This window comes from Physeter macrocephalus, chromosome 15 (assembly GCF_002837175.3).
Source record: "Physeter macrocephalus isolate SW-GA chromosome 15, ASM283717v5, whole genome shotgun sequence".
NCBI lineage: Eukaryota > Metazoa > Chordata > Mammalia > Artiodactyla > Physeteridae > Physeter > Physeter macrocephalus.
Genome location: NC_041228.1, coordinates 62,374,019 through 62,384,219, shown reverse-complemented (window position 1 = coordinate 62,384,219; position 10,201 = coordinate 62,374,019). Strand labels below are relative to the sequence as shown.

At 40.2% G+C, this 10,201-nt stretch overlaps 1 protein-coding gene across 2 annotated transcripts in view; it reads left to right on the top strand.

Moving 5' to 3' along the window:
• GDAP1 (ganglioside induced differentiation associated protein 1) overlaps positions 1–8,854 on the top strand; it is a 25,723-nt gene extending 16,869 nt beyond the window's left edge. The window contains exons 1-4 of one of the 2 annotated variants that reach the window (XM_028500729.2): positions 180–347; positions 2,314–2,408; positions 4,550–4,664; positions 5,656–8,854. In XM_028500729.2, the coding sequence (XP_028356530.1) occupies positions 191–347; positions 2,314–2,408; positions 4,550–4,664; positions 5,656–6,038 (750 nt within the window). In that variant the 5' untranslated portion in view covers positions 180–190 and the 3' untranslated portion in view covers positions 6,039–8,854. Of the gene's footprint in view, positions 1–179; positions 348–2,313; positions 2,409–4,549; positions 4,665–5,655 lie in introns of those variants that run through there. The other variant, XM_024127054.2, reaches the window with a different exon arrangement.
• Positions 8,855–10,201: the final 1,347 nt, after the last annotated feature.

The window sequence follows — 10,201 nt, the reverse complement described above, 5'->3', positions numbered from 1 at the left end:
ATTCAAAGTTTGAATGTCTGGGCTGGAGAGATATCATCCTTTAAATCCCTTCATATAATACTGAAAATGTTAATGTTGAGGGGCTGGGGTTTTTGTTTCTTGCTTTTGGATGTAACATCTTGTTTGTAACTTTTCCTTCAATGTTTTTGTGTGTGTTTGTGTGCGTATTTTAGAAAAAACACCCAGGCTAATGCCCGATAAAGGAAGCATGTATTACCCACGGGTACAACATTATCGAGAACTACTTGACTCCTTACCCATGGACGCCTATACACACGGCTGCATTTTACATCCTGAGCTAACTGTGGACTCCATGATCCCAGCTTATGCAACAACAAGAATTCGCAGTATGTAAAGTTCTTAAAGACCTGGAATTCTGTCTCGAGTTTCTTTTAATTCATTTTTGAGACCTAGCACACCTCAGGAAGACTTGGGGGCAGGGTTGTTGAGTTTGCTTCATGGACGTGCATGTTATATATCGATCCACGCACCAGTCAGATGAACCTGTGCTTCAGCTGTTCAGCTGGACATTTATTGTCTACACGACCTGATTTTCCAGCTCTTGGCCTTGAGGGCCAAGCTTAAATAAAACTCAGAAGAGTGGCCTGTGGAAAAGTAGAGAACATAACATGTTCTCATGGACAAATGGACTAGGAATAAGGAAAGCTGGGATCTGCTGGGAGTTACGGGCGACTGAGTTCCCATTTCTGGTCCTTAATTTTTGTTTCATTATGTGAAGAGCTGGGCTACAGGCTGTCTAGCCATTACTCTTCCTCTGAGTTTAGTGATCGGAGATTCACTGAGGTTGAGCTGTGACCTCCAGCTCTCTCCTTCCTCCTGCCCTGAGGATAGGGAAGGGTCAGTGCATGGGATGAGGTTCAGGAGGAGGTGTGCTCCATGGCCCAGGGGATTGGGATGGGAAGGGAAGGAAAGGGAAGGGGCTGTGATCAGACCGGGCGTTTTTGACCAGGAACACTCACACCCAGAGCTTCAATTCCAGAAAGCACGTTCTTTCTGTTACATCATACCCCGCCTTTACAGTTCTCTTACTTAGGCTATTTTACTTTCTTTTTGATACCCTCCTCCTCGCTCCTCTCCTCTTGCCTTCCCTGCCCTGCTCTCCCTCCCTCTGTTTTTCTCCTCTCTCTTCCAGCTTCTCACCTTCCTCTTGTTCCTCCTCCTTCTCCTCAGAAATACTCATTATATCATTAAATGATCTGAAACAAGTATTCTGACTATATTCACCTAGAGTAAATATTTCTCTAAATAAGGCTTTTTCCTTCCCTTTACATAGAAATTTATTACAGAAAACCTGGAAGGTATTGAAGGGTAGAACTACCCTGCTCAAGCACTTACGATGTGCTGGGCTTTGCGTTCAATGCTTTTCCACGGTGCCTCCCATTTCATTCTCAGCCTGTGCGGCAGATACTCTGAGAACTCCATTTTATTTTATTATTTATTTATTTACCCAGATTCTGCTTTTATTTCCTGGGAATTGTTAATGGGCTTTGCCAGGACAAGGTTCTCGCGGTCTTTCTCTCTAGCAGCTCCCACCTACTGAGATAAGCAGCAGGGTCCTTTGATGCAGAGGAACACTGTAGAGGTAGAAACCCCCTTTTAAGAGGATAAGGAAGGGGTCAAGATGGGTGATTCGCTTTCTTCTTTTCCTGATTCATTCTTCTCAGTACTATAATAGCTGAAAGGTCACCCTTATAGTTCAGGAAAGTCAGAACGTTACAAGTGAGAGAGGAGCTTAAGAAAAAGAGTAGAGAGTCACTAGGAAGAAAAGAACAACTGGTTGCTCCAGTGTGTGTGTGTGTGTGTGTGTGTGTGTGTGTGTGTGTGTGTGTGTGTGTGAGAGAGAGAGAGAGAGAGAGAGAGACAACGTGTGTGCATAGGGGGGTCTCATGCATTAAACATTTTTTTTTTAACAGAGTGCAGTATTTATTTATGTAGACTTTGTAGTGTTTTTTTTTTAAACATCTTTATTGGCGTATAATTGCTTTACAATGGTGTGTTAGTTTCCGCTATATAACAAAGTGAATCAGCTATACGTATACACATATCCCCATATCCCCTCCCTCTTGCATCTCCCTCCGGCACTCCCTATGCTACCCCTCTAGGTGGTCACAGAGCACCGGATAGCTCCATTTTAAAAGTGAGGAAACTGAGGCACAGAGGGGGAGTCTGAGGCAGAGGAAGGGCATGACCCCCAGGGCTTATGCTCTTACCATTGAGTTTCCCTGCTTTTCTTTGTTTCTTGTATGGAAGGGAGGAAATAATTTTCTGTTTCAAAAATGATTTTGTTATCAGGCCAAATTGGTAACACAGAGTCTGAACTGAAAAAACTTGCTGAAGAAAACCCAGATTTACAAGAGGCGTACATTGCAAAACAGAAGCGACTTCAGGTAAGTAAACCGGGCTGTCCTCAATTGACATCTGCTGTTTGTATTAAATGTTCTACTTTTTGTACAGTATCACTATTTTTTAGAACATCTTAAGTATCGCAAGTCACCAGAACACATGTTCCCTTTGGCTTTTAGAAAGAATTTTTAGAAAGAATTTTAGAAAGAATTTTTAGAAAGAATGCTCTGCTTTTAGAAAGAATTTTTCTTTATTAGATTTGATATTCAGACGTAATGACAGTTGCTTAAAAAGCAGTCATTGCTCATGCTGGTTGCCAAGGAAACTTATAAAATGTAAAAGCAAGTTAACAAAATATTCTAGGAATCTGTCATTTCAGGTATTTTTCCACTTTGAGGCAGCTAGACCTCTGTTTATGACTTTTTTATACCAATAAAGCTACCGGTGAGATATTTTTTTTTTTTTTTTAATATATATACCCCACATGCCTTTCAGTTTTTTTCCTTTGTACCTTTTGATCCCCTTCACCCATTTCTCCAACCCCTCACCACCCTGCCTCTGGCAACCACCAGTCTGTTCTCTGCATCTATGAGCTTGGTTATTTGTTTGTTTGTTTTTAGATTCCACCAATAAGAGAGATCATATGGGATTTGTCTTTCTCTGCTTGACTTATTTCACTTAGCGTAATGCCCTCAAGGTCCATCCACATTGTTGCAAATGGCAAGATTTCAGTCTTTTAATAGATGAAAAATATTCCATTCTATATGTACAAATCACAATTTTTTAATCCCGTCATCTATTGATGAACACTTAGGTTGTTTCCATGTTTTGGCTACTGTAAATAATATTGCAATGAACATAGGAGTGCAGATATCTTTCGAGTTAGTGTTTTTGTTTTTCTTTGGCTAAATACCCAGAAGTAGAATTGCTGGATTCTATGTTAGTTCTATTTTTAATTTCGTGAGGAACCTCCATACTGTTTTCCATGGTGGCTGCGCCAATTTACCTTCCCACCAACAGAACACAAGTGTTCCCCGTTCTCCACGTCCTTGTCAACACTTGTGATTTCTTGACTTTTTGATAATAGCCATTCTAACAGGGGTGAGGTGATATCTTACTGTGGTTTTGACTTGTTTTCCCTGATGATTTACAATGTTGAGCATCTTTTCATGTACCTGTTGGCCATTGTATGTCTTCTTTGGAAAAATGTCTATCCAGATCTTCTGCCCATTTTTAAATTGGATTGTTTGTTCGGTTGCTATTGAGTTATATGAGCTCTTTATAGATTTTGAATATTAGCCCCTTATCAGATATATGATTTTTAAGTATTTGCTCCCACTTAGTAGGTTGCCTCTTCATTTTGTCGACGGGTTCCTTTACTGTGCAGAAAGGAGCGTTTTAGTTTAACGTAGTCACACTTGTTTATTTTTGCTTTTGTTGCTTTTGCTTCTGGTGTCAGATTAAAAAAATCATTGGCAAGACCAAGTCAGTGAGCTTACCGCCTGTGTTTTCTTCTAGGAGTTTTATGGTTTTGGGTCTTACTCTCAAGTCTTAAATCCATTTTGAGTTAATCCATTTTGATGTGTCTGCCTCCTGAGGAGGAGGTCTTTGCTTCATCAGTTAGAGTCAGCCTTTCTCTTTCTGCTGACTCTTTCTCCAACAAACTGTGTAATCTTCTCCCATGTTGAAAATCTAGCAAACGTCAGCACTCCCAATCCTCCCTCTACTTCCCAGCCTCCTTTATCCTACATGAGCTGAATAAATGAGCTTCTAAGAGAAACGCCTGCGCACACAGCACTCCTTACTCTCCAGCTGCTCTTTAACTCACTGCATCCAGATTCCTCTCTCATCTCTGAGCCCTCAGTTATTCATTCGTTGAAGACTGCTGACGTTCCATTCTGGAGTTGGGCATGAGAGGAGTCTCTTTGTGCCCCTCATATTCTTTGCCCTCTCTGATCATTTGGTTCCACAGGAGTTGCCAGTGAACAGTGGGTCTGACCCCTGGGATATTTTCACAGCCAGGGCATTTTCTGTCAGGTTTGCTTTCGCTTTAACAAAGTTATTCTATTTCTTCTCATTGTCTAGAACAAACAGTCTCCAACTCTGTAAGAGTTTGTGTCTGCTCTGCTCTACACTGATGATTTTTACAGGCATAAATAACCTATAAGTTATTTTTGTTAATTAGTCAAAGCTCCTTGACCACGACAATGTCAAATATTTGAAGAAAATTCTTGATGAATTGGAGAAAGTCTTGGATCAGGTTGAAACTGAGTTGCAAAGAAGAAATGAAGAAACCCCAGGTAGGTTCTCATTTGTGTCCTTTTTCTCTTTTTCTGGACATCGGGAGTATTTATGGGAACATGCTTAGGTTTCACCAAAAACATTCTGGAATCTGTTTTTAATTGTTAGTACTCATGGGCAGTTTGAATTATGATAGCAACAATAATAGGTGTCAAATTCAGCAAAACCCAGGCGTCTAATTGTAACTCTGCATCTATGTGAAGTATGACTGGTGAAGAAGTTTTCTGCACAATTTAAGTTATGCTTCATAGATTCCTGCCTGGCCTGTTTCACAAACTTTAATTTAAGTAGTTAGTTTGGTTGAATAACCTGAGTACCTGCTTGAATGCGCCCTCTAGTTTTTTCCTTAGGCAGGGAGAAAAACTGCCAGTTGAAGTCAAGTATAACATGGGAGCCGGCCTGTGTGCATGTGCAGGCTGGCTGGCGAGCACACATCCGCTGCACCTGTGAACCTGGCTTCACGATGAGGCCCAGGTGCAGACATGTGGGCCATTTGCACTGTTCTGATTGACGACAAACTTAAAGACCGTTTTACCTGAAACTTGCTTCACATTAGGGACTTTCTTCTGTTTTAAATAAGTAACTAAAAGCGGCAACTACTGAGTGACATATGGATTTTCCTCAAGTACACCTGTCATTTTCTTAACCCAGAAGGAAATATCTGTTAACTCCTTTGGCTTGGAGGCTCTCAGCTCCTCAAAAGGATAGACAGGCTTTGAGCTCAAGTGGCTCTAGTGGCACCTAGGGACCCAGGTGCCTGACAGATGTCAAGCAAGTCTCCCTTAGCTTGGGATACATTTGCATGGACTTTTTTTTTTTTTTTTTTTTTAAAGCATAGCATTACTTGCTGAGTATTGTCAAGAAAATGGACCATGGCCTTCATCTTTTGCTACACTCACCCTTGCCGTCAACACTAAGACCAAAGATGCCAACCAAAGTCTATTTGTACAGTGCTTGCCCCTTATCCTCCATGTCCCTTTCTCTAATTAGAAGAGGGCCGCCAGCCATGGCTCTGCGGGGAATCCTTCACCTTGGCTGACATCTCGCTTGCTGTTACGCTGCATCGACTGAAGTTCCTGGGGTTTGCGAGGAGAAACTGGGGAAGTGGAAAGCGACCGAACTTGGAAACCTATTACGAGCGTGTCCTGAAGAGAAGAACGTTTAAGAAGGTTTTGGGACACGTCAACAATATATTAATCTCTGCAGTGTTACCAACCGCATTCCGGGTGGCCAAGAAAAGGGCCCCAAAAGTTCTTGGCACCATCCTCGTGGTTGGTTTCCTTGCAGGAATGGGATATTTTGCTTTTATGCTTTTCAGAAAGAGACTTGGCAGCGTGATATTACTCCTCAGACCCAGACCAAATTATTTCTAGGCTTGTGGGGATCTAGTGGCGGCAACTCATCTAGCCATTCAACTAGACCCTTCTCCACTCTTCCAGGCCCAGTGAAGAACGACCCTGGGCAGCTAGTAAAAAGCATAATTTACTTTACTCTTTGGCTAGTTTACGCAGGGAGAGGAGGCAACGAAGATGTTTTTGTGGGCTGGTAACTTTGAGAGGACTTATTTGCAAACCTGAACTAATTCATCCTTAAAACATGTGCAAAGTCAAGATATGTGAATGCTGACAGGCAGAGAATAGACCTTTCGCTCAAAATGTCAGTTCAAGTTCTGGGTTATTTTGGGGGAGAAGTTTATTGTTACGAGCAGAGACAGTACTAATAACCTGTGATTGCCCGTAGCTCTTCATCTGACACTATCCGGGTGTGTTGAGTGTTGAACAGTTAGCAGTATTCGCTCCTGGAATTCAGAAATCATCTTTGTTACTCAACACAGGAGTTCAGATAGCAGCAGGGCACAGCAGCGCTTCATACTCTCACTGTCAGCTTTAGGCGGACATAAGGGAGGCAAAGGGACAAAGAAGGGGGAAAAGGGGGAATGAAGTCTATATAATGAGGACAATAGAATGCAACTTCCAGATGCCTCATGCCCCTCAGGGCTGCCTGTCCCCTTAGTAAACATTATATTTGACTACTTGTGGCTACAGCCCATGCATCCTCCTGTAACTGAGGACCTTGGAAAAAGAGGACTGGGGAGTTACTGCGGGGAGTTGGCTGGAGAAAACCCTGGGCTTTACATTTATAGCACCCAATCTGACCTTAGTGTTAATTTTAAATGCACATAAATCACAGTCACTAATTTACTAAAATTAACTGACTACCTACTTGGGCATGAGATGCCTCCTGGAACGCTGTCTGCCTAGCATTTACATGAAACTCTTAAATTTCCTCATGGTTCCCCAACTCGAAGGTGCCTGTGAGAGATCACTCCCATGGACTGTTGTGAACAGTCACTGGGAGTCTTGGCCTCTCCAGCCCTTTTGTGCCCACAGGTGGCATTTAGGTGAATGTCCCAGGTAACTGCTAGCATGGCATGTGGCTGGGAAGTGGGTATTTTGTTGATCTGGGAGTGTTAAATAGGCCCATGCTGCATTTAGGGAGGCTGGTGTGTTAATGGCAAAACTGTTGTCTAAACCTTGCATCTATTTATTATCATCAACAAAGCCTTAAAAGGTTACAGGGAAGGAGAAAATCTAGTCTTGATCCTTGGCAATTAGTTTAGGGGAGATGAAATAAGTCGATAGATAGTGATTCCACCTATATTCCTTCATGTATGTCTGGGCACTGGAGGGGGTGCCTCAGTCCATCTGGAAGGGAAAATCCCTGTGTGTCCCATGAACAATGATGGAACTGCAAGATGCAGTTTGTGCTCAGGAAGAATCTTTCCTGGTGACAGGAAGGTGGAATTTCTCTGGAGTTGGCCAGAAAGGTGTGGAGAGCAGTGTTAGGTGTGACGAGAAGTATGTATGGGGAATGGTGAGCTAAGGTTCCAGCGAACAGCAGAAGCTTGCTTGGACTGCCTCAGATGGGCTGTGCAGATGGCCAAAGAATGTACCTACCAACTTTTTCATTAACAGGAAACAGTCACACCTACTAAACAATGACTTTTTGATGGTAAAATGATTCTATAGTTCATGAATCAGTTGTGTTAGAAAATATTGTTGAACTGGATACTCTCTGTTTCCAAAAAATTAATAACATCTCCAGTGTAAACTCAATCCAATAATAATGAACAGAGTGGCAACTTTTATAATGTCTTGATTTTGAACCTCAGTGCATTGTTGTATAGAGTGTCTGAATTTGTTTCTGGGACGTTCCAAACCATGTATTCATAAAAGAGCCACAAAACTGATTATTCAGTAGGTCAGAGTGTTTCAGAGTTCTTTATGTCATCCTTTTATGAGCAAGAACTCAGACATGAAGAACTTGATATTGGATTTTTACAAAAATCTACAAAGGAGGATATTTACCTATATAAGGGTTGTTGATTAAGAATAAAGATTCAAAGTCCAATGCTGGCTTTTCATTAAATTTATATTACTACTGATCAAGAGAAAATCTACTAAAAGTATTTATGATTTTCAGATACAGTTTCATTGGAAATAGGCTTGTGTCGCTATTAAAGGTGATGCATTTGTGGCAATTTCACTTGTTTCTTGGATACCCTTGAGTTTATACTTTAAAGATATTTGTTTAGGGGTAAAATGACCACTAGGTGTCGCTGTTCATCCAGCAGTCTGAGACTGGGCTTTCTTTAGGTTCAGCAAGTCTTCTGAAATGTTACAAGTGAAGATAAACATTAATGACCTTAGTTTCTGAAATGAGGGCATCTTCATCAGATCATTCATCTGTAAAAGAGCTTGAGGCATATGTAGTATTGACGTCTAATGCTTGGAAGGGGTAACTGTACCACACAATGTCAAGCTAAAGTGCTGAACATATACTATTAGCAAAATAGGCACATTTATGTATTTTCTCTTTCATGATCATTGGTGGACTGGCCAACGTGCTCCTCAATTTGCAAAATTTGTATAAATTAGAAAAATGCCTGAGGTACTAAATTTATGTTGGCTATTTATGTCTTAACACAAATACTGTTTTATTGTTATTGCTGTTACATGCCTTTGGATCTAATTTCCTTAATTGCAGATAGTTGTAAATTGCTTGCTCGATTTTTAGTAATTATTGATATTGACACCAGAGTTGTAGACTTTTTGGTGTTGTTGAATGTAATAGATCAAGATACTATTCCGCCTGTAAGGTCAATGAAATTAATTGGAAAATAAATATGTGTCCTGAAAGTACTAATTTTGTAATCTTTTTTGATAAATCAGATTATGTTTTCCATTTAATGTCAAAGCATAATGTCGTAATTAAGGTAAAATAAGCAGAAGTTAGGTATTCAAAATATTTAGCTATAGGATGTCATATTTTCCTTGTCACATAAAAATTACGGACTCTCGATTTAGTTAAATACACATAATTTTATGGTTAAAATGAATGGTGGCTTAAAGAATACCATGTCGATCCTGATCATTAAAGGGGTTCTTTTGCAGCCAGCCACTTAACAGGGTATATAGCATGAAAACGGTAAACACAAGAGTTTGTTTTTTTTTTTTCAAAATAGTTTTGTTACATGTTCACTGGGTTTCACATACTACTCTTTTTATGATACTTACGTATATTTTTGATATAGCTAATTCTTTTCCTTTTACCGAGTCATGGATTATGAATATTCAAATTACTATCCATATTTCTAGCCTTGGTGAGCTTAGCCATTATTCTTATCATCAAAGAGAAATTGAGTACTACTTATGTTTTACGTTGAACAAAGCCAACTAAATGAGAATCGAATTGACCTCATTTTCCCTAAGTTTGCAAACAAAAGGCAACAATTTTGAACACCATGGAACATCATGTGCATGTATCACTCTATAGTCCGCTCAGAAAGAAAAAAGCACTATGGTAATGACAGAAGAGTCAAATTAATACTGTGAATAACTTAGTATTTAGACATAATCTTCATATTGTTTATGCCAAATATTTGGCCCATTTATATTGTTTTTCTCTACTTAGTCATACCAGAATGTCTTGGTTTTCTAATTTTCCAGAACACCTGTGTTTTACTAAGTAGGGTAGTAGATTCCAAGCCAAGTGAAGAAGTATAATTTCTAGAGTGGGGATAATAGTTTTGTTTTAATTGTGTATTACATTATGAAAATGAAGAGAGGAAAAGAGAAGGCGAACTCACGTTATGGGTTAGAAATGCAGTACATTGATGAAAACAATATACTTTTATTACTTGTGCCTGAGTTGAGCCCTGGATTTTGTCCTAGGAAGAAGATTGACATGTGTGTCATGAGGCAGTGGGGTAGAGCAGGCTGTGAGGTGCAAGGCGACACCACCATGTGGAGTTGGAGACAACTCATGCTTATTATGGGCCTTAATATACTCTGATTCAAGTAGGGTGGCATATCTCATCCATAGTACCTTGTCATAAAACTCCTTTGGGGAATAAAAAGAAATGAAATTGAGTTGTTTGTAGTGAGGTGGATGGATCAAGAGACTGTCATACAGAGTGAAGTAAATCAGAGAAAAACAAATACCATATGCTAACACATATATATGGAATCTAAAA